Here is a 24,069-nt window from a genome sequence, read left to right on the forward strand (position 1 = left end):
ATCTATAAGATCTTATAAGTCTATTTACAAGTGTTTTCGCTTCGGACACTGGTATACATGTTCAAGCCATAGTACCCCTGCCACATACTTTCGCGATGGGTAATATATCCAACCAAACCATTCTCGCCATATTTGTTTGGTTCTTGTACAGTTTTCACGTTATCGACGTCTTTCCAGCCCATGCCCTTTCTAAGCAAGGCAAACTCGTCAGCATTCAATTCTACTTGAGCTGCACTTCCGTACTTCAAGGGTCCTACGTTGATCCAGTAGCCGTTCTTGACTCCGTTCTTCTTGCTTGGAACAGTGAGACTTTGGATGGCATCCATGTAGTCTACTAAATTCTCTGCCGTGTCCATGAAGAAGACTGAAACCACGACAATATTCTCGTAGTTATTTTGTAAACTAAAGTAGCGGAAATCTTCATGATTCAAGTGCAAATTCTTTGGCTGGTTCATCGTAGAAAAGTGCAGAGACTTAAACTGGGATTGAGAATCGTAAAAGTTGGAACAGCTATGGACATATGGATAGATTTCATAGTTCTTAGATTGAGAACTATTTTCAGGCGAAGAATACATGAATCTATTACAGATATGCATAAGTCCCGAGTATTCTATAGCGTGAACAGCACCAAATCTTTCTGTTTCAGAACCATAAGACGCTAATTCATGGGCTATACGACCTAAACCTGAGCCTGGAACTACAACACATGTTTTAGCTCTATCCTGAGGCTTGACCAACTTATCTACCTGAGTTCTAACATAGTCCCATACTGGTTTTATCTCAACTTCTCCTTCTGCTGTCCAGTCACGAGTAAAATGGCCAAGGGACTCGATAACACGATAGTTAGAAGACGAAGTCTGGGTCGGACTGTCATGATCCTTGAGTAGGTGATAGTCCTGAAAAGACAAGCCAAATGTTTCGAAAGAGTGCTTAGATACAGCCTTGAGAAAGAACTGGTTCATCTGAACCGAAACATCGATTCTCTTCAACTTCTGCAAATAGCCGACGTCTTCACACAATTTCTGTTGTCTCCATGTCATTAACTTGAATAGTTTACGCCTTCTGTCGTTGGTCTTTTTAGTATTTATAGCATATGATTCGAGCGACCTAAGGGCAGTGAGCAATTCTAACTTGGAACTATCTTTTAAAGTATTATTAGCAGAAGTAGATGAATTGGAAGACATTGCTGGAAAATTCGTGAATTTTGTAATCAATTTTGAAAACAGTGGTCCTAAACGCTGAACCAAAGTTTGGAACACATTTGAACGTGAAATCATGTTCGTAAAAATGAACACCGTGACAAGAAGCGGAACCTGTGAAGATCCGTATAATAGTGACAAGAGAAAATATATTACCGAACAAGACACAGCCGTAAATACGAGGAGTTCTGAGTCCGAGACGCTTCGGGACAGAAACATGGATGTGTGGTTGAGCTATGATTGAGTAGATCAATCAATGAGAATCTAGAAATTGGATAAAGATTCTGGTCAGAATGCAAAAAAACAGAATTTGTAGACAATCTTCGACTATTATGTATACGATCTAAAACAAACAAGTATAATTCTGGTGACAATAATATGATCAGTACTGTTGAATATCAATGGTAAGTGAATAATATATGTGAAATTCTAATGTTTTTCTTGTGATAATCTATCGGAGAGTTTTCAGACGAGATCAAAGTCTTTATGAGAGTTGAACATATACAGTTTGTGGAAGTATCCGTCAAAGTTTGCTTGACTATGTATATTTCAACCGTATTCTTCAAAAGTTCAATTTAAATTAAAAAGAATTTTCAAATTCTTCAAATTCTTCAAATTCTTCAATTCGATGCGGGCTTCAGGTACTTGATCCTCACGACGAGAAGCAGATTCTATTCTAGAACTCAATCTGACAAGAGTCACTGTAGCTTGTCCTTGTGCTTGCACTGACTCGTTCAGGTGATCCGGAGCCTGTGAAAGACGGAGTGTAAAATCTGGTGATACTCCAGTTTCTGCGATTGTACAGGACCCAAAAGGTAATCGTAGTGAAACAAAAAGGTTATGGGATGAGAAGCTGATTTCTTGTCGTGAGTGTGGTACAGATTCAGAAGACTTCGAAAAGATTAACACCTTATCTTAACATAACAGTACTCCTAGTTGAATCAATTCGAAAACTATTCCGTATTTATAAGTTCGTTGTACTGAATTGAAAGTCAATTTGTCCTCCTCCAGTATTCAATCTTCATTGAATTGGCAAAGTAATATCCAAGTTTGGAAAATCGTAACCAACCGATGGATAAACAGTCATCGGTACAATATCAGTGAAACAAAGTTCTGAATAATTGATAATAATTGATATCAGCCTTTAATTTTCATTAAAACTCAGTCAACTTTTCTTTTCCATTTCAATATTCAATTTTCATAAATTCATTATCATATAAGTATCTATAAAAATGTCAGACTACAACTTCGATGACGTGGAACCCGTCAAAATAAATGAAGAGTACCCTCAGCTCTGCCAGATTCTTTACGACGAAGAATACACCAAAACCATGGGAATTCTTCTTGCTTTGCTCCAAAAAAGCGAGTACTCAGAAAGAGCTTTCTTTTTGACTCAGAAGGGTATAGAATTGTTAGCTTCACATTATACCATTTGGATCTACAGATTCGACATTTTGATCCACCTCAACAAAGATTTGTTTGAAGAGTTGGACTGGTGTGAACAGATCGCCTTGGAAAACGAGAAAAACTACCAAATCTGGAACTATCGCCAGTTGGTGATTTCACGTATTGTAGCCACCACCGACAAGTCGCTGTCCAAAAAATTCGAACCCCACCGCGAGTTTCCCATTTTAGAAGCCATGCTTGACTCCGACCCCAAAAACCACCATGTATGGGCGTATCGTAAATGGTTTGTTGAGAAGTTTGCCTTATATGACGATTCGAAAGAGAACGAATTTGTCAACGGAGTTATAGCTGCTGACTTGCGTAACAACTCTGCTTGGAGCCACCGGTTTTTCTTGAAGTTCTCACAGGACAAGGAAATCAATAAACAGGTCTTTGAGGCAGAGTCGGAGTTTGTCCAAGCTATGATTGCAGATTCCCCTCAGAACCCTTCCACTTGGAACTATCTTACAGGAATGTACAACAAGTACAAACAGTCCTTGTCTGAGTTGGAGGAGTTCTGCTTGAAATTCGTACAGTTTGTGGATGGTCAAGTCCAGGCGGTTGAGAGCTCCTATGCTTTGGAGGTGTTAGCCAAAATATACGAGGTGAACAAGACCGATACTTCGGTTGCGTTGTACGACGCTTTGGCATTGAAATACGACCCCATCCGTGTCAACTATTGGAATTACCAGAAAAGAAACTTGCCTGTTGCACAGAACTGAATGGAGTAATTTTTGGGGAAGTTGGAAAGGGTCCTCCTGCGGAAACTAATTTTGGACATCGCTAGCCATCTCTGGATATCTTGACTTTTCCATGGATAGAAGTTTGTGTTTGTAGGGCGACGAGCAGCAGCAGGAGGAGAACTCTATCTTGACAACATCAAATGCCCAAATTCCCAAATGCCCAAACTTAGAGCATTAATGTGAGAATTCCACATCCTAAATCTAAATGTTGGGGCAAGCACTATCTCGCCAATATCGGACTTAAAATAACGAATGAAACGACCCCCGAAGGCTCAAAGAACACTTTATATCACATTTTCATATAATTTCATATTGCACAGCTATTATTGCATTCTATGTACTTTTCTTCAAGCTTGTAGTAGCACTCAGACACATTCTACATGTATTCTAAGATTGTACATGTGTTTAGATTGCATACTCATGTCCCGCAAGGCGGTCGTGGCGATCATGGCGAACATGGTGATTCTACACCGATCGCTAGGTGAATTTGATCCCTACTGACATCGGCATGATAGAATCAAACGCAAGTTGCGGCCCAAAGAATGGCACCAGAGGCATGGAAACTCCGCTTGACAGAGCAGAATGGAGGTTGCGCTGGAATATGGCCTGATAAAGCTGGTCGTGGCGACAACAGCAAGAATTCCAGGACTGCTACAGCTGGCAGCTACGTGTCCACCTTTTCATATCTGCGATGCAACATCTACAAGTTCTTTACAATCTAACCGTTACTCTTTAATCAGAATTCGCATCAGTTTTGCTTCTCAACTCTGCAATTAAATTAATTCACCACTTTTGGACCACGGACCGTGCCTGGATTACACATCAATTCCGATTGTGTATTATCAAGTGCATTATCTGGCACTAACCATGTAGAGAAAGAATAACTCGCCTCATCCTTGTACTTAAACAGCTTCAGGGTGAATCGGTACATATTTTGGCGACTGAGTGAGTCCCGGAATGGGGTTGAAGGCTGGTCGATATTGTATGGAAGCATCACGTGCCCACCATTTCCGACCTCATGCCTCTAGCCAACCTGCAAAATGCGACAAGTTAAGGGTGAACAGAAACTCGAAATTCATGTCTCCCCTGGGCGCTACAGCCTACAATGTAATTATACTGTAGGTTACCACCTTCCCACTCGGGTATCTTTTGCAGCTGCACAAGAAATGCTTGTTAATAACATACAGCATACAGCAAAATGCATACTGCCAACATAGCACATGGTGCAGATACTCTGCTCTGTCTGCTGCGAATGGTGCCGGCGTCAGCTGTGGAGAGTGTCGTAGCTGCGACATTGTCTGCAGCGCGGTTGCCATCGTTGTCGACGGCTGTGGTTGACGCAGACACAGTCACCCTAGTGAAAGTTGGCAACTCCAACCGCTGTCCCTATGGCGACAGTAAATAAATGCCAATCTACAGTACGGAGGCCGTTGGAAAAAGAGCTTTCACTGTCTGATAAGGCGAGTCGGACAATAATACTGTCCAAGCGTTAATAATATCATGGGATAAACACATTTGCTCTGAAAAGGGAAATTTTTCAAGACGGTTGAATGGTGTATATAGAATGTCGTCTGGTTCAGACAGCCAAAGCAGTGGCTACAAGTGGAGAGAACTAAATGTCTTTTATGTCTGAACTCACCTGCTGGCGCTGTCTATCCTAGTCTAATTGCTGGCAGAGCTAGACTATTTCACTTACTACATCACAACTTCCTGGACAGGCAACTATTTTACATTCACTCGGAACGTTCCGACATGCACGTGACGCATGTCAGATCCAAGCTACTCTAATTGGACTACTGCTTTATTACTTACACATTTAGTAATTTTTAGAGTATTAATGTGTACTATGTGTGATTGGCACTGTTGTATGTACTACTAGTATGCATGCTGTGAAAATTGTAGGTAGGTAACCAGTAAGTTAGTAATTGCTCATGTTAGGAGCCCGCGCTGAAGGCGACAGTATTTTTTCTGACTAGAAGCATTCTATTGGCCGAAATCGGCATTCGTTGGGAAAACGACCGTATTATGTGCCATCGATGCATTCCAAAAACCTAATCTGCACCTAGGCTAGCTTTTCGGCATGTCGTCCCAGAAAATATTGACTGCAACCTGCAAAGCTTTACACTCAATGTGCAAAAGGCGACAAGGGGCCCAGAATTGAAAATCGAGAAGGACTGAACTTTGCCCAAAACCGACTGATAAATTGTGGAACGCACGTGACTCAAAGAACCGGTCGACTGGCCAGACGGTGCAAGTTTGGAACTTGAGCCAGAGTTAGACAATAGTCTATTTCATATGTTGGCTTGATAGGATCGAAGTAACAATGGCCTCATTATAAGCCCATACCGCAAGACGTGGTAGACAATGAAAACATGTAGACTACGTAGAGCAGTATGGGGATTTGGCGGATTCGGACCTCAGAGATGGCCATTAGTGCAATTTAGATAAATGTCTGTACCGTTGGGGAGTTTGTGTTACTTTAAATGGCATTTGGCCAATCTGAAGTGTCTGAATTGCGATTTGCTTGAATTGTCTGCCCAGAAAGCCCTGAAGGCTACAGGTGACCAATCAGACAAGGCATTTGATTCTTGATGGCCGTCCGCAAAGAGATTGGCTTGTTACAATTCCCGTGGATTGCAAGTTTCAGACACAGATCGTAAAAGTTGATTCCCCGATGCAGTTCGCACTTGAGTCAGCTCCAAATCAGACAATTTTTCAGCCATTCAAATATGATTAACTTTGGAAAGCATCCAGAATGGCCGGAGATGAGCGCTCAGGACTGGGGGGTTTCATGTCCAAATTCATTGTCGATCACAGAGGGAGCGTTTGGGCCTTCTGTTTTCACGGTTCCGCTTGCAAATGCACAATTGGGCTAGTCCGTGCAAGTTTTCTGTTGCGCTCGTGCGACCGTTAAAAGCGTTGCAGAAGAAAGGCAACAGGACCTGGTTACGGTCGGATTGACCAAGTTCCGGTGCCATACTGGTGGAGAGATGCAAACTGGCGATGTGAAAGTGCTACGGTAGCGTCTTCGTGTCCATCCTAGTGCTGGGTTCCATTCAGGCTACCATTCAGGCTACCATTCAGGCAATGGGAGTCTCATTCTGAGTCGCCTTAAATGACATTCCAAGCTCTCGGAAAATTTATGACATTTTAATGAATGACATTTGAACAAGACATATGCCAATATTTCACAGCCCCACAGACAGTGTGTAACTACAAACTAGAGTTTGCGCCAAGTGAATCATTGGGCTATGGAAAGTCACGTTACACATTCAAGTTAAGCTTACGGCTGCAGTTTCATTTTCGCTTGCACGGAGTGTAATCCTCTGTGCTGGCCAACGAGACCAGTCCAACAGCTGAAGCGACGGACTAGTTTTGCAGATCAGCGTGGCCAGACTCCGTTCTAGAATTCCAGGAGCCATAGCTCCACTTTGCACCCAAATTCTCAGATTGCGGACTTGCTTATGGTCAAGAAGTGTAACAATGCAAAGAAACAAATCCACAATAGACACGAAAAAATAGAACCAACAACCAATCGGTAGGTAAACAGAGAAGACAAACAATCTGCCATAAATCCGGGCTGATCGATAACCATCTGCCTCCAATAGGTTCACAGCCAATTCAAAATGGTGCAATTCACATTCCATAGCGACCCCAGAAGCAATTTTCCAGCGAGCGGACTTCATATATGGATCAACACCACTAACAAAATTGAACAATGTAGACACACAGCTCGGTGTAACCACAACTGAAGATTACAATTCCCTGCTTAACACCGCTTGGTGCTGACACCGTAGCCTGCCAATGGGTGTCCAGGAAGGGATCACTGTGCCTGTGCTCCTCCTGTTCCCCCCCAGCGCTCATTCTCTATCTCTCCCTGTTGTAGCGCCTCGGAAATTATCCAAAAATAAAAAGCCAAACCGGATTGCTTTTACATGTTGGACTCACGCAACCTCTTAATCTGCATATAGTAGCCAATTAAACATTATTATCGACAATATTTTTTCACGTGTGACATTGAATGCGCTAGTTCAGCGGCTATATTTTTTACGACTGGAAAAGTTTTTTCTGTGCTCTTCTCCTATTGAGCAGCCGCGACATTTCCTCACCATTTAGCCCTTCTAGCCCAGTAGTACCAAACCTTGCAGTGCTACGGCGCCTTTCCTGTCGTTGCATAGGGGCTGGAATAGGAGACCAGCTTGCCACCTCTTTCGAGTTAACCCCTCCGCGCACCTCGGCCAGCGACGTCGGCATTTGCGAGCATGTCGCTGGATTGTCCAGGTTGCTCGCTCATTCCAGAAACGACAGAAAAAGCACCCAATTGGTCGGTTCCTCCGCAGAAAAGACTCCGACATTCACACCAAAGGCTCCCGCAATCTGATTGTCTTGCTGCCCATTAGACCACTGCTATCACCCAACAACCGGACGCTCGTATCTCTAGAACCACATACCTGTCAGCGTGCGCACACCGAAAAACTTTTTTTCTTGTGAAGGAACAGCCATTTCTGCTGACATTTTTTTTTTCGTTTCTGGCGGGCAGTGTGCAGGCGGCGACTCCCATTATTAGGGCCCAAATCCTCTAGCTTTTATATACTAGCGACATCATCCTGATTCCAGATTCCTTTTTCACCAATTCGCCTAGCATAGAATTATCGCCATCTGGATAACTCTTTTCTTTGCTTTGGGATTCCAGTCCTTTTCATTCTCACATTTCGTATACAGCAGCAATCTGGGCGCAGTTCACTTTTCACCAATCCAGCCAATCCTTAGATCCACTACTGTACCATTACTGTATACTCGCTACTGCTAAATTTTTCAGTTCATAGTAAAAGTTTCACTTTCTAGACTTCATCCACCAGACTTCCTTGACTTTGTTGTCACCCTATCCTTCCGCTATGAATGACTACGGCGGTCTAGGCATCGTTCTCGAAGAGAAGGAGTCGGCTGCCGACTTCCGGTCGTTGCACAGAACGTCCGGCTCCATCCACAGCAATAATAGTAGTAAAAGCACCAAGAGCAATAACCCCAATGCTGCCAGCAACGCCAGCACCACAAATAACAACAGTAACACCAGTAGCACCAACGGCAACACCAGCAACAGTAATATGAGCAATATTGCTTCTGCAAATGCTGCCAACCTCAACAATCTCAATATTACCAGTATTAGTTCTATCTATGGCTCGCCCTCTTCGGACAAGAACACCATACGATCTGACTCTATTGAAGCTGAAGTTCTTCTTCCTCCTCTTCCAGACGAAGACGCTCCTGATCTTGTGACCAACGAGACACGGTCACTTGCGACGAACGAGGACGCAGACTCGGACTCTGCTGCTTCCAGCTACCATACCAAGAACCACAGTATTAGTCAGATTCAGAGCCATAACCAAAACCAGATACAAAACCAAACCCAGAGTCATAACCAGATTCTGGCTCAAAACTCGGAATCTTCAATCATCTACAACGACCACTACTCTGAATTCTTTCAACATGACCAGTCGTTTTCCAACTACGCCTTGGACTCGCCAAGTCTCGTCATCGACTCAAACTTCCAGCTCTTTCCCTCTTTGTCGTCTCAGAACTCGGTTAACCAGAGCCAGGCTTCGCATGCTGCTGCAAGTTCTGCTAACACTACGGCTGATTCAACTACTTCGGTGCCTACACACACGTCTCCCTTGAAGAGGCTAAAGAGTATCAAAAACGGAATCAGAAAGTTATCTTTATCTTCAAGTAAAGAGAACTCTTCTAATTCAACTAAACAGCATGACAAACAACAAAATCAACAACAATTAAACAGACCTATTTTGAGTCCATTACAGGTCGATTTGGCTAGATCTATAGATCCAACTGCTACATCACATTCCATTCATCACCTGGCTACTGGATCGCATTCTTCTACGTCTTCATCGAACTCAAGTCTTTCTTCGGTATTCAACAATTCAACTCTTCCTTCTGTTGTTAGTGCTACACACAACGGAGTCACCAATAGCAGACCTCGTACGCTTTCCAACAGCGCTAGCTTGAACCCGATAACTCCTCCGTTGACTTCTCCGGTGATTACTATTTCGGAAAATTTATCAGCTACAAAAAAGACGTTGTCTAGTATCGATCAAAACTATATAGATTCGTTAAACACGAGTTTTTCCAACTCACTAACGATTTCTACACGCTCATCTTCTAATGCTTCTGAGTTCATTCCAGACGCAACTGAATCCGAATCATTAGCTAGACATCGTATCGAGTCGATTTCAGAATTGTCCAGTGCTCAGGATTTGATTAGCTATGCTTCTTTCTTGGATAAGCAGAAGAAATCAATTACTGATGCTTTCGAGCTCACCAGACTGCACTTGATCCAGAGTGGTTGGTGTTCGGACCACGATTTGAACAATCTTCAGCTCCAACAGGATTCGTCGCTTTCACAGTTGGATACAAAGTTGATCCAAATTGAAGAGCGATTGAATCGCGAATTCGGTGTTTCATTGTTGACCAATGTCACCAACAGTAAAAACAAAAACGTAGCAAATTCCAGCAAACTCAAGAGCCAGGCACAGAGAGTCGTCAAAGACTCAAAGGAGATGCCCATCAGTCCTAGCTTGAAGGTTTTAGAGAGCAGATGCTTTTCGTTCACGGATAGCTTCACATCATAGAATTTCTAAGGATTTCTCTGTATGGCAGATTTCTTCGATTTCATTCCACAATAAGCTCTTTAGATTTGAAAAACGGCGAAAGGCTGGTTGAAGCAGGGAAGCCTGAAATAGTGTTATCCCGCAGCTCAGGGTCTTCAGCTACAATTCACACGCATTTAATGATTTTTATACTTTATGTCAATTACGACTCGGGGGATTCATAAGTTACTACATATTCACAGGCGATTGCCAGAGCAGACTTGGCTACTGCAACTACAATAGCAGCTACACTAGGAGCCATAGCTATAGCTACAGCTACTACATTATACCACTGCTCATAGACCACATTATAGATTTTTGTCTCAATATACAAGCAAGCGAACACTCTGTAGATTAAAATAGCTGGAATTATCCCAATATAGAAGCTCCCATGCCAGATTAGACCTGAAATGACTCAGCTGATTACACTTGGGCTGTCTAAGGCTACAAGGCGTGTGCCAGCAGGCCCCCACAATGGGTAGTTTGGACATGTGCCAATATTCAGGCTTGTGTCTTCTAGAAACGCTACAGTATGAATGTGCCTTAATAAACGTCAATTACAATTCCATTGGCTGTTTCTTTAGGCAAACATTGATGCACACAAGTCTACATGCTCCTCCCTGAAGATGCTTTATCAGCGGATTATTGGATGATATCGTGAAAAATCACCCCATATCTGTAATTCTTCTTTGGGCGTTGGTGAGAAGCATTTAGTCAGAGGCTGCGAAAAGCCACCACTAAGACTTACCACGCCTTAAATTAGACTACTCAGATGGGTTATAAATGATTTATAGAGGTATCATAGCAGAGAATAGCATGGCGGAATCGAGAATTACGGAATTAAATCAACAAGCAGTGAATTCGATTTAGCACATATCCGAAATCCGCATCACTGCCGGTTGGTGCAACTCCAAGCAAGCCATGTTCAGGATAACTGTTGAGATAGCCTATCGTCTCGTCTGACTTGCTCGACTGAAGATCTGACGTCGACTCACGTCAAAGTGCTTAACCAGCAAACTAGTCGGCATATGAATGACAACAATAGGCTAGGATCTACACTACGGAGGAATAGTCTTTGTCAGCCTCCGGCTAGCTTCTAGACACAGCTTATGACGTCTCATCACGAGTTATATCGTTACATCGTTATCACGACATTTCGTTGTATCGTTACATGGTTACTTCATCACGTCGTCAAGCAGATGCACACCATGGTATTCGTGATGTGGAGCAGGGAGATTCGATAAAACGATAATTTCAAGACTTGAAATATGAGACGTTGGTTCATGTAGAAAATGGAACATACTATCACATTGAATTGCCGTGCAACCAACGAAGCAGACTTCGGTAGAGTCACCAATCATAATCATAGAGATAACACGCTGGAGATAAGAGGTTTCATATGGGAGGTAGGGGATTCATCACAGAGCGCCGCTGTATCCGTACAGTCACCAGCGGTTTCCAAAACAGTTATAATGCATTATAACTGGTTCACAGATCGTTACATAAAGCACTTGAAAGGTATCAAAGTCAAAAGACTCTAAATCACTTATCTTTCTCTACATTTTTACATTCTCATTTATAGTGTTTCGAAAACGCAGAATCCAACTATGCTACGGGATTAGAGCAAACTTAGTATGAGGACGTGTTTCGAGCTTTATCTGGCTTTCCTTTTCCCCTCCAATCATTCATTAAAGCGAATGGTGCAGTGAATAGGAAGCGTTCGTATCAAAGAAGAAAGTAATCAACTTCTTGAAAAATTTTCACTACGAAAGAAATTTATAGTGGGCCAAAGAAAGGCTATATGCAGACGCTGCAGCAGTATAATAAACGGTTGCAACTTTCTAGGGCTATTGGCCGTATTCGCCAATTACAAGATAAATGCACTAAAGATTGTGCAAATGATGTTCCAATAGATATGATTTCATTATTTGACCAAAATGAGGCAAGTTGGCTATACTTGCACTTCCAAATGTATACATCTTTTCTTATTGTGCGTTTCTACAAACGGTTATCTATGCCTATATAATACAATTGTATATGCCGTTATTATACTGATCTAGTTTTCTTCCGCAGATTCTATGTCTTTCCTTTTGTTGTACTTAAGCATCATTTCCTCATGCTTCCGCTTCTTTTCTCCGGCAGAAACCAGCTTTTTATGCCTTCTACTAGTCTCATGAATCTTCCAACTTTCTTCACCTACGGCGATGAGTGGTTTACCCTCTTTATCTTTGCAGACAGGGCACTCGTAGTGCTTCCAGTTGGATTCTGATCCAAGAACTTTGTTACTACTGAAGTTTTCAAAAAAATCCTGACCCGGAATCAACTCTTTTAAATGTTCGGGAGCTTGAGGCTCGGTTACAGACTTGGGACCATTACTCAAGAACTGTTCAGCTATCTTGATACCAATTTTTCCTACGTTTTCCTGCCACTTGCTAAGATCACTAGCGTCCAATAAATACATCTTCCCACCATACTTAAACCCAAAACGTGATTCTTTCTGAAGCTCTACTGAGAGTAACTTGCGAATCCATTTCACTTGATATTTGGCATACTGGCGAGTTCGGATCTTCATCCTTTCAACACCATTGTCAAACAACAGCTTTTGGCTCTTGCCATCTTCTAGCCACGGCAAGAACTCCTTGAAGCCAATCACTTGCCAAATCCCACTAGAGCAATCAGGTTTCGGATCCAGTTTCTCGAAGAAGTCGTACATTTCTTCGATTTCAGTTTGTGCACCCAGCTCCATCATGCTATCCACCCTCTTATCCAAACGCTCTTTCAATACATCAGGATCTGAATATACCCAAAACAATAAGGTGTTGTACTTCAACGAACTTTCACCAAGCTCCTCAATTTTCTGTTCATGATATATAGTCGACGGTTTCTCTCCTGTTTTGTAGTAGATTTCAAGAGCTCGCCTCAACTTACGCTTGTCTTGAGGATGGAATTTCTCTGATATCACCGGATCTATATTCTTTAAAGTTTCAAATAGTATTTCCACTGGACCATTTAGAATTTCAAGCTGGTCTCCACTGAGCTGGATTTCACCTTTTCCTTCCTCGCTTCCTTCAGGACTCTGCGCTATCGTCTTATTGTTGAATAGTAAGTTCTGCAAGTAGTAATGTGTACCTCCTATTACAATAGGAACTTTACCTCTACTATGAATGTCGTCGATTGCAGCGTTCGCTTCTTTGGAAAACCGGTGAATAAAATACTCTTCATTCCACTGAACATGGTTCATTACATGATGAGGTATGCCCATTCGCTCATCCATAGGATGCTTGTTTGTTATAATCTCAAGTCCTCTATAAACTTGCATGGAGTCTGCATTGATGATTTCTCCATTGATTTCCTTGGCCAAATCTATGCTAAACTTGTTGTGTTAATATTCATGATGATAATCCCTTCACTCTCATCTCATCTCATTAAGTACTTACTTGCGATTTGCCTACTCCGGTAGTGCCAACTATGCTGATGATATTTTTTTTAGACTGAGTCATGATCAAATTCCTGAAATACTTGAAATACAGTGTTAACATGAATTCTATTTCATTAAGGTGACATTTACTTGTCCTATACTATCATTATAACTACTTTATCAAGGTTTCTGTTTGTATGAAGTGAAAAAATAGTTACCCGCACTAGACCCCACAAAAACCCACAAAAACTAGACATAATTCTTAAAGACTTACAATTCAGTCAAACTTGATGCCCTGGTCTGGACTCCATATACCAGGCTTAGTTATGGGAGCCCCAACACTTGTTGCACGAGTCTCTTCTTCTACCTCTTTGCGCAATCTTTCCATTTCTCGACTTTCATGAACAGAAGTTGGACTGAGTTCTTCGTCATATCCATGTGAATGTTGAGATGGACCAGACCTGAACAGTTTGCTGATGGTAAGTTCTAGTTCTCTGCTCTCTAAGCGTCGTTGATTAAGATAATCTTCACACTCACTTAGTACTCCGTTGCCTTTGACCAAAAAGTCATTGTAGAATTTCGATCCCTCGCTCAAGTTAGAGATTACCTCTAGATACTTGGAGTAAACAGCCTCAAGCAACTGTAGTGCTTCTTTTCGTTTAACCTGCGAGTCACTACTTCTGGTGTTGTAGTCAGAAATAAAGCGGCTGTTCAAGGTATCTATATCGTTTTCCAACGAGATCTGGGTACTTTTAGTGCTCTCCATGAATTTCATCTCTTTGCTGAAGAGCTTGATATGTTTGTCGTAGACTACTTCAAACGATCTCTCATTTACATTTCCATTTTCATCGTACATCTCATTTTGTTTCAGCTTGAACTCTTCAATCACGCTAGGCAAGATATTGTGTTCTCGAGCCTTCAACTCTACTTGCAGAAGAAACCTTTTGCGTTGTTCTTCTAGTACAGATACCTGATTTACGGCGTTTCTCAAATCCGTAATGATATTGCTCATGTTCTTGTCGACCTTGGAGTAGTCCGAGTTGGGAATGAACTCGCTTAATGGCTTATATCCTCCACAATAGATCTCCAAATATGGCTTGATTTCGTAGTACTTAGTGAGAACACAACTATCTCCGTCTCTAGCTTGATCTAGATATTGAATCATCTTTTCTATTCTCTCTATAAGTGCACGAGCGGCAACTTCTGTCGTCTGATGGTTCCAATGTTCACGGCCATGCCTCTGCCGCATCATATCTTCCTCTTTAGCATCAAGGGTGAGTCTTCCATTGCAATGGTCTATTAATTGTTGACATTCCATAGAAAGCTTGTTGATTTCCGTGATGGAATCTTCAATAATGTCAGTTCCACCAAAGGCCAAGATCTCCTGGGAATGCTGGATGATAGAATCGGGCAAATTTTCCGACTGCTGAAGTGCATCGATCGAAGCAGGAAGACCTCTTTCGGTAATAAATTTGACTAACATGTTGTTTAGTGCCTGAATAGGCTCAACAAAACGTTCATATATATACTTATCCTGTCTTTCCCGAAAGGCTTGTGCGACCTGAATAACAATATAGGGCAAAAGATCATTGAAGAGCAGTTTCCTAGTCTCTACTGGAGTCTCAAGATCCGAAGGAACGGTAGCTTTAACCATAGAAACGGCTGCTATGGGCTTGAGATCCTTTTCGACGGGAACAGGCTTGATGTACACCAAGTCGTTGTCCTTCTCTGCTCCACGCAAAACATCCTTGATCGTCTGGTTCAAACCCCGCAAGTCTTCTACTACAAGCTGAGTTACGTACTTTTTGTACTTGAGAGCCGAGTCACACGATGAAGACGCCACTCGCAAAAGTGCCACCTGTTCCCCATACTCAAAGCTATCCTGACTTACAATTGACATTCTGTAATATGCTGCTGCTTTGAAGTGGAACTTCTTAACACCTATATGGTTAATCCACTCAAGCTTGATGTAATCAGAACGGTTTCCATATTCCAAAGCCTGGCCGTAGAGATCAGATGTCAGCATAGACAAACGAGCGATAACCGTATCTTTCAAAGTAGTGTTACCAAGAGCTTTCTGCCAGATTGTTTCCTGAGCCTGTGCCAACATCAAGAACTTCAAACAGAGCACAGTGTCGCCATAAAAATCTCGCGGTATTGCCAAAGAATTGGAACTCTGGTCTGTTTCCCTTTTCACTAACTGACAAATATACTCAAAACAGCCAGCAGCCTGCTGAAAAAGCGCACACGCATTCTTCAAGCCATCATCAGTAAATCTGGATTCTTGTAGAGCCATCTGCGAGTAGAAACTTCCCAATTGAAATACGATATTCCACAATTCTACCTTAAGTGAACGAGACTTGGTAGGACCACTAGGGCCATAAGTCAAAGTGCCATACCAGCCAAACTCGACACAGCCATCCAGAAATTTCTTCATAACTGCAAGAAGGTAGACGTAGTACTCTTTGAGTAAAATTTCGCTCTTTTGGCTAATCGTTTCGTTCGTTAGTAGAGTGATCTTGTTTCGAGCATTGGAAATTCTCATGAGATCAGGTTCAAATGAAGATGGAGTCTGGAAGTAGTCTTTTCGGATAACCTCGCGTAATTCAGAGCCCATATCTATGGGACGAGACTGCCGTAATGGCACATATAGCAAGTTCGTGTTCATGGGCCAATTGGTGGAATAAGAGGAGGTTGAATAAGTATCAACATTCTGTAAATATTTCAGAAACAGAGAATATCATATTGAGGTAATATGCACCTGCATATGAAATATTGTATGGGGAAGCAGGAGATGATTTTAAGACCCATTCCTAATTATGAAATGGTGTATATGTTAAAAAATGGTTGAGAGTTAGGTTAATTACATACCACAGTCGTCCAGTTCATAATATAATGTTAAGATTTCTGTTAAATTGAATTTGTATAGTACAATATTTAGTACAGTCTATAATCTAGCTCTTTATCTCTTCAAATACAATTCACGGACTCTTTCTCTTGCTTCAGCTTCAACTTGTGCCAATGGGCCCACCAATTCATTCAATCTCTTGGTACGTCTATCAATAGCATCCTCCTCTGCTTCCAACAACTTCTCTACCTCGGTCAATTCCAACGAAGTATTGTACAACTGCGAGTACACCTCGTAAAGATCGTTATTGAGTCTCTCTTCCTCTTCTTCATATGCTTTCATATTGAGCTTCGAATTGAGTTTGTCTTCATTTTCAGAACATTTCCTCCGATACTCGTGAAGTTTCATGATTACCTGTTCTGCTGTTTCAAAGGAAGAGTCCAATTCTAACTCCAATTTCTTGATTTCGACTTTCGGAACTTTCCTATCCTTCAATTCCTTTTGAATTTCTTCATTCACTTTGGTGAGTATCTCCTCTTCGAGGTCTTCTACAAGAGGTGCGCGGAAGCTTTGATCCACATATTTTCTGTAATCAGACTTGATCAAACTTGAGAACTCAGCTAGCACTAATTTTTCGATTTCAGAAACTTGTTTCAAATCCGGAGTCCGTAACTTGCTAGGATTTGGTATCGGTAAATCGCGTTGAATTGCTTGCGATCTTCTGGATTTTGCTTTCTCCTCGTCAATCTGTTGTAATATCCGCAAGTTGTGCAATCTTTCTCCTTGATCTACGTCATTGTTGCCTATACCTTCATTTTCAACATTCAAATTGATAGTTTCTTCATTTACATCGAAACTTGGTAGAATAATTCCGGATGAAGAGTGTGGTCTAGGCAAGGCACGGAACTTGCTTCGTATGAATTCTATGGTTGCCTTCTTTAGTTGAGCCGTAGCTCTAAGTTTTTCTTTCTGGGTAGGCTCTCTTTTCACAGAAACATCTGCAGAAGTTCTTAAATCTTCTTTGTTGTCTTCCTGTTGAACAATAAGGGTAGATGGAATAGCTTGTCTAGCAATTAATTCTCTAGCCTTGTTTTTGATTCTGACGTCTGCATCATCGTCTTCTTTTTGTTCTTCACTTTCTTCTACAGTTGGATTACTCCTTTCAAATAATCCTTTCAATAATCTCGTACTAGAGTCTTCGTCAACCACCACAGAAGTCTGATAAGAAGCTTCGGAGGGTATGGGAGCTGGAAGTTCGAGTTTTCTTTTCTTCAAGTTCTCTCGTTCATTCTCGTTAAGAACTTCAAGTGCAGACTCTAACCCCATCTTGTGTTTCTTCGATTCCCTGGCTGCTTCTCGCGACTGTCTTTCCTTATCTCTTTTGTGGGTATCGTCTACTTCTTGGAAACTCATTCCGTCTTTTGCTATCTGTCTATTGAATCCAACTTTATCATAGTCGTTCTTCTTATCTTCCTCGGTGGTATCATACAAGCCAGCTTGCGGTACATGTTCATGGGGAATATCAGCATTATAGTCAAACTCCTTTCGCTTCTTCTTATTCTTAGAGTCTAGACTGACATTTATTCCAGCAGCCTTGAGCTCCCTACGTTTCTGGAGCAATGCGATTCTTCTGCTTTCTTCCAACATTCGATCTCTGGCTTTTCTCTTGGCCTTCTTCCCCTGGGTGTTGGCTAACCGGGCTTTGGCTTCTGAAAGCATCTCTCTTTCTTCGTCGTCCATATCTACGTTGTCTGGTTTTGCTGGCTTGCTTTCGGGATTGATATTTAACTCGCCTACAGATGGACCAGTCGCTGCCATTGACTCGATTCCAGCACCTGCTAGTGCCAACTCGTTTACTTCCTCGTCTACTTCTCCTTCGTTGGCTGCAGCATCTAGCAACTTCTGATATCGTTCTACACAATGGGTAGCGGTTCGGCCCACTATAGGAGCGATAGTTCTCCATTGGTTGGGTAGCAATTTAGCCAAGTTCAAGAGCTTTTCGTCCTCTTCGAGGGTCCATTCTGTTTTATCAATTGCAGGATTTAGCCATTCGTTCCATCGAGCTTTGGCTTGTTTGGCCAGTTTCTTCGTCAATAGCGATGCTACACGAGACCACTGGTTGAGTCCGTATTTGGACACCGCAGCCTTGAGGATCTCGTCCTCGACGTTGGTCCAGACTCCACCTTTGACATAGAGTGGTGGCATGGAGTGTGGTAAGTGTGCTGGTGGCTGATTTATGAAAATCTACTGTTCTGGAGTTATAGACTCAGATGGCTAAACTCAAGCAGTGAGATGAGCTATACAGGTACAAAAATTGAGATCGGAGCGCGAGAGAAGCACCAGACTTCAGAATGAGAGCCAGAAGAAAGACTACAAGATAGAGAAAGTACTTGAAGACCAAAGGTATACTCCGGATTCAGATCGTTGTCTTAGAAAGCTACTTTGTAAGAAAAGACAAATATGATTGCCATACTTTACCTGTTAACTGTTACTAACTGTAGAACCGATTTGGTTTGGTACAGTTTCTGCGAGCGACTCATCAAGACTCAGAATGGGCCGAACGACAGAACACTACACTGGACCATTCTTGGTCCAATGCACTCATTGATCTTCACTCTTCACTCTTCACTCTTCATTCTTCACTCTTCATTCTTCACTCCTTTCGTACCATTCACTGCTAGTTACTTTTTCTCGCTCTTCGGCTTTGCACATATTTCCCCGTCGCTTCTTCATTTGCTTGTGATCTTCTGGCCCATTGTTTTCGTTCTTCTGGCCCACTCCCTACACTCTAAACTTCGATATGGGTCTATGTGTCTCTCGATACCTCTACAATCCTACAAGTGACTTGCTACCTACTCTTGACTTTCCGTTTACCTTCTTCTGCTTGCCTCATTTCTTCTTCTGATTCCTATATCACCCCATACTGTAGGAGTTGCACTATTTCACTGTACACAAAGCACATTCCATGATACAATACTCTACAAGATTCCACACCTCTTGAAGTACTAGATCCTTGCAGAGGCACCTTCCATAATCCCTCCCATCAGTACTCTCCCTCTCCTCTCTCTTCTTCCCCCACCTTATCTTCCTCCAGAGATCCCCAAAACGGCAATTCTGCCAAAATCACACTCTTCCTCGGGTGCAGGAGTCTCCACTTGAAAGAACGCCATGGGGTTGTGAATTTTCACTATTCTCCACGACATTTCATTCCAGAGAACTCAAACTTATATCTCAGGCAGGAGATTACATTCTTCTGATACAACTGGACCTGTTGAATCTTGATCTCATCCATATGCTCTTGATCTGTTCTGATCTGATTTTGAACTTCTGAGCCAGTCTTTAATCATCTATTACGTCGTTCTTACTACAGCATTATTCTCGTTCTCAGTACACCATAATTGAAATCTTCAGTCTCCAAAACTTCACCAAACCGCACCTCCAGGCTTTCCCAAAATGCATATCTTCACTGCCAAACACCAGAAGCTCATTCTCCAGGTGTATCCGCCTGGAAAGGCAGTCGACAAAAGAGCCAACCCGTCGGAGCTCTCGTACTTACTCTACTACGCCTCCACCAGAAGAGTCAAGTTGGAGAAGGTAGTCACTTTTCTCGAGGCAAAGACAGCTAGTGATGTCTCCCACAACCGTTCAGGTAACCTCCAAGTGACTTTGGAGATCATCTCCTCTCTTATCGAGAAATGTGCCGACAACTTGAACGTGTTTGCTCTGTACGTGTGTTCGATTCTCACGTCAATTCTTAACACCAAGGACTTGTCACTCTGCAAAAGCGTTGTAAACACCTATGGAGTGTTCTGTGAGAATCTCGACGGCGGCTTGTTTTCAGGTGACAAGGCTTTTGTAGACTTGTTCACCAGCTTGTCTGAAGACTTGATCTTGACAGGCTCCAAGAACCTGCAAGCCCCGGGCCCTAACCAGTTGGAATGGAAGATGATAGCACTTATGGCCATTAGACACATTTCGCCATGTTTGAGTCATTCGACCAAAATTGCCACCAAGTTCATCAACATCTCAATTCCTTTCTTGCTGAAGACGATTCACAGCACAAACTCACAAAGTAACTTGCTTTCACGTGTCCGGAGCAACATAAATGTAGAAGGGGACGATCGCCGTCTTCAGAGAGTTCTTCTGTCAAAGGTTCCTCAAAATATCCACAAGCAAATCCAAGAAGATTTCGACAACGATAATTTGCTGGAAGATGACATCACCGAAGAAGCTCTCCGTAGTTTGAAGGCTTTGTTTAACACCACCCTAACAAGTCAGATCTCACTGGCCACTAGAGCTGTTGTCAAATACAATTACGAAAGTAAAACCGACCTGAAATGGGGAGCCACTTTCTTAGAGATGTGCACCACCTGGATCCCAGTCCAGCTTCGATTTGTAAGTTTGTCGACCTTGATGGCCAGATTGACTACAATATCTAGCGAGGCCACCAACAGTAGTCCCAGTTTTGGTTTACAAACGCAGTACGCTAGTCATATCTTGGCTTTGGTATCTTCTGATGTCAACATGATTGGTTTGTCTGTTTCTGACATCATTCAGCAGATATTGTCGTTGCAATCAAATTTGATCTTGGATCAGCTGCTGTTCTTGAAGCCAGAACAGGTCAAGAGATTGTCGTCCATATACTCTGGCTGTATTTGTAACTTGGCATCCCACATCTACTACTACGACCAGGTTCCTGATGCCATCCAAGAGATCTTGGTCAAGATCGACACCGTTGTAGACTTTTCATTTGTCGACAGAGACCAGGACGTTCTGCAAAACATCAACGCCAACAACATCCACAACTTGGTGATGACATTGTTGGGCGATGTTTCTGTGATCTTTAGTACTTTGACCAAGAAGTCAAGCTCGATAGCCAGAAACCATGTAAACTTGGAGCATTGGGAAATAAGCTTGCCGTTGTTGTCACCTGAGAGTCTGTATGACAACGATACGCTTAGAAAGACTGTCTTCACACCTTCACAGATCATTGACATTCAAATTAAGTACTTGAAGGTGTTGCACGATTTCTTAACTAACGAGTTGTCTTCAGCTGGCAACACCCCTCAGCCGGTTAAGAAGAATTCGTTAGATCCAAAGACAATTGAGTCCAAGAGATCGTCATTTGAGTCTGTCAACTCTGAGAATTTGAACGGTACAGTCAAGGACTTGTTGAAACCCAACATCAATCAGTATATATCCAACCCCAACAACGTGATCTCTCATTTCTTGCTCTATGTGCACAAATTCTTCAACTTCCACGAGTCTCCCAATACTGAAGTTGTACTTTCTTTGATTTCTGTGATGAAAGACATGCTCAACATATTGGGTGTCAACTTTGTAACCAACTTCTTACCTTTCCTTTACAACTGGTTGATTCCCTTGAACGATATTAGCGATGTTCCATCCAATGCGAAGTTCAGAGATTCCATTGCACATATTGTGACCTACTATTGTTTGAAGACATTGGATGACAAATACCCCGACGACTTGGAAGGTTATGCTTGTGGCAGTAAGTTTTTCTCGAAGTTGTTGCGAGCAGTGGAGTACAGAAAAGTCAACAAGTTGTGGATCCAGGGACTTGATTCGTCGCCTACCGATCTTGAGATCATCAAGAACACGGCCAGTATCAACGCCGTTGTTCACAGTTCTGATGTTTACGAGAACGATACCAATTCGAAGTTCTCCTTTACCAGAAAGGACTACGACGACTTTGTCTGTGGCAATAACTTCACCATTGTCCACATCAATCCAGCCAAGTCTTTGGATTTGAACGGAATCTCTACTGTAGTGCATGCTGATGCAAGAGGTTCCTCTGGAAGCGGAATCTTAGGTCCCGGTGATATTAGCAATAAGTTTGGTGGTTCATTCCAGGGCTCGGGTTCGACTCCAGAAAGTGAAGTTCACTCGCTGATTGAACTGTTAAGGCACAATGGCAACTCTGGCTTAGGCTATGGGTTAGGCACTGTAGGCGATATCAGCTCTATCCATTCTGAGATCTTGCAGAATACCCAGCATTTGAACGGTAGAAACTTCAGTTTGACAGCGAACGGAACCTTCAACAGTGACATCACCAGCTCGTCGATTCTAACCTCTGATGGCAGATATGTCAATTCGCCTAGAGTCGCCGACTTGAAGGACTTGATGACAGACCCCAGAAGAGGCTACAGAAAGACGTCGTTGATAAGCGATAACATCTCTACCTCTACTACAAGCCACATTGGCCAGACACCAGGTTCTGTTCTTGGAAAGCAGATGGTGTCTACAGACTTGGAATCGATTCTCACCAGCTTGAACACTGAAGATGATTCACGGATTATAGTCTAGTATTTATTGTTATAGAGATGTTCATGTAAAATAAAATTGATAAGATGAAGTATTGTATCGTATAACAGTATAAAGCAACTGACTATTATTGTACAAGAGAAGCTTATAATGATTGTATGAAATAATAGTATTGAGTCTATGACATGATACATATATGGCCGCATGGCTATCAGCATATAAGTTTCTAGTAGAAACATACAATTTTAGGTCTACACTGGTCTACCGTATGGCACATGCAACAAAATTGCACAGTTGTGTGGTGTCATAGAAGGTCTATAGTGACAGTACTATTGAATAAGTAATTCAGGCTCCATTACTTCGAACACTTCTACTAAACTTCCATTTTATTCTACAAATCTTACACCATAAGGATGTTACATTATTATACACCAACTAGTAGTACAAACGTCTATTCGTCGTCATCGTCATCGTCTCCATCGCCCAAAGCTTCAAAAGCATTGAAAGTAGTGGTATGCTTGTCAGCAATAGCGTCTCTAGGATCTACTGCCTTGGAAGAACCCAAGTTCTTATTGTTAGGTTTAGCCTTGACGGTTCCTGATCCGCCCACAGTGCCTTCTCTGACCGACTCTCTGAATTTGGCTCTTTCTTCCAAACCCTCGTCGGCACCAAAAGATCTCTTTGGCTTACTCAAAGTAGCCCAGCCGTCCTCGTCTACATTTTCTACGGACTTCTTTCTAAGCGAAGGCTTGTTGGCTGTTCTGGAGGCTCTTCTTCTGTTCATGTGGTGGTATGGTCTTTCGTTGCCGTGTTCGTCGATGTAGGTGTCTCCGTTGTTCCACTTGATAGCCTTGTGTTTTTCAGCCTCAGCAGCAGCATGTTCCTTAACAGACTCAATCATCTGATTGAAGGCCTCAAGGATCTGAGGCTGTGGGATATAAGTCTCTTCCTTGAGCTCTAACAATCTGTCTTCTGTGTACTTGACCATCTTGTGTTTACTGTGATTCGATATTGACTTTGGTGAAAAATCCAGCTAACTAGTCCATAATATTTCTACATACTATGTTCAAAATTTTTACTATGCACCACACGACCTTAGCGAGTGCAGGACCAGGAGTGGAGAGAGACTATCAGCTGAGTTGGCTATGTGAAGACTGGAGATTAATTGAAGGCTCAGCTTCTGAATGTGATTTATTTGATTGTTTTGAGAGCTTCATAAGGGCCCTTTACTAGTCAGACACTCTTTGAAATAGTACTGAAGTCTTCAATATAGTGGACTCCTGTATATACTCAATATTCCTATAATAAAGAAGTATAGGGTAATGAAGCCTACGGTGACATGATTGTAGAGATCTGATATGGCAACATATGATATGATGCTAATGTCGTCATGTTCTTTGTATTGTTCTGTCAATTAAAGAAGTGCTGGTATAAAAATGTTCTGAAATTGAGCTCTTCTTTCTCATTC

The 24,069-nt window shown here is 42.3% G+C and overlaps 7 protein-coding genes across 7 annotated transcripts; 2 read left to right on the forward strand and 5 right to left on the reverse strand. All coding sequences in view use genetic code 12, as the record gives it.

Moving 5' to 3' along the window:
• Positions 1–20: 20 nt before the first annotated feature.
• Positions 21–1,277, reverse strand: PICST_54387 (Putative trehalase N2227-like protein; the record flags this gene model as incomplete). Its single annotated transcript, XM_001383156.1, has 1 exon — positions 21–1,277. One exon carries the CDS (start codon positions 1,275–1,277, stop codon positions 21–23), a length of 1,257 nt encoding a protein of 418 aa, XP_001383193.2.
• A 1,154-nt stretch (positions 1,278–2,431) lies between these two features.
• Positions 2,432–3,367, forward strand: RAM2 (protein farnesyltransferase / geranylgeranyltransferase type I alpha subunit; the record flags this gene model as incomplete). Its single annotated transcript, XM_001382631.1, has 1 exon — positions 2,432–3,367. One exon carries the CDS (start codon positions 2,432–2,434, stop codon positions 3,365–3,367), a length of 936 nt encoding a protein of 311 aa, XP_001382668.2.
• An 8,739-nt stretch (positions 3,368–12,106) lies between these two features.
• PICST_40644 (predicted protein) lies at positions 12,107–13,589 on the reverse strand (the record flags this gene model as incomplete). Its single annotated transcript, XM_001383157.1, has 2 exons — positions 12,107–13,423; positions 13,488–13,589. 2 exons carry the CDS (start codon positions 13,587–13,589, stop codon positions 12,107–12,109), a joined length of 1,419 nt encoding a protein of 472 aa, XP_001383194.2.
• A 156-nt stretch (positions 13,590–13,745) lies between these two features.
• PICST_56033 (pH-response regulator protein palA/RIM20) lies at positions 13,746–16,136 on the reverse strand (the record flags this gene model as incomplete). Its single annotated transcript, XM_001383158.1, has 2 exons — positions 13,746–13,848; positions 13,936–16,136. 2 exons carry the CDS (start codon positions 16,134–16,136, stop codon positions 13,746–13,748), a joined length of 2,304 nt encoding a protein of 767 aa, XP_001383195.2.
• A 294-nt stretch (positions 16,137–16,430) lies between these two features.
• Positions 16,431–18,521, reverse strand: PICST_35246 (Pre-mRNA splicing factor CEF1; the record flags this gene model as incomplete). The annotated part of the gene is made up of 2 exons (XM_001383159.1): positions 16,431–17,422; positions 17,507–18,521. 2 exons carry the CDS (start codon positions 18,519–18,521, stop codon positions 16,431–16,433), a joined length of 2,007 nt encoding a protein of 668 aa, XP_001383196.2.
• A 1,032-nt stretch (positions 18,522–19,553) lies between these two features.
• On the forward strand, positions 19,554–22,692 carry PICST_76300 (predicted protein). The gene is made up of 5 exons (XM_001382632.1): positions 19,554–21,389; positions 21,432–21,953; positions 21,981–22,155; positions 22,210–22,495; positions 22,532–22,692. Exons 1-5 carry the CDS (start codon positions 19,770–19,772, stop codon positions 22,641–22,643), a joined length of 2,715 nt encoding a protein of 904 aa, XP_001382669.2. The 5' UTR covers positions 19,554–19,769; the 3' UTR covers positions 22,644–22,692.
• Positions 22,693–23,003: 311 nt separating this feature from the next.
• PICST_88036 (eukaryotic initiation factor 4F subunit p20) lies at positions 23,004–23,589 on the reverse strand (the record flags this gene model as incomplete). The annotated part of the gene is made up of 1 exon (XM_001383160.1): positions 23,004–23,589. The coding sequence occupies one exon, from the start codon at positions 23,587–23,589 to the stop codon at positions 23,053–23,055; it is 537 nt and encodes a 178-aa protein (XP_001383197.1).
• Positions 23,590–24,069: the final 480 nt, after the last annotated feature.

Source organism: Scheffersomyces stipitis, chromosome 2 (assembly GCF_000209165.1).
Source record: "Scheffersomyces stipitis CBS 6054 chromosome 2, complete sequence".
Lineage (NCBI taxonomy): Eukaryota > Fungi > Ascomycota > Pichiomycetes > Serinales > Debaryomycetaceae > Scheffersomyces > Scheffersomyces stipitis.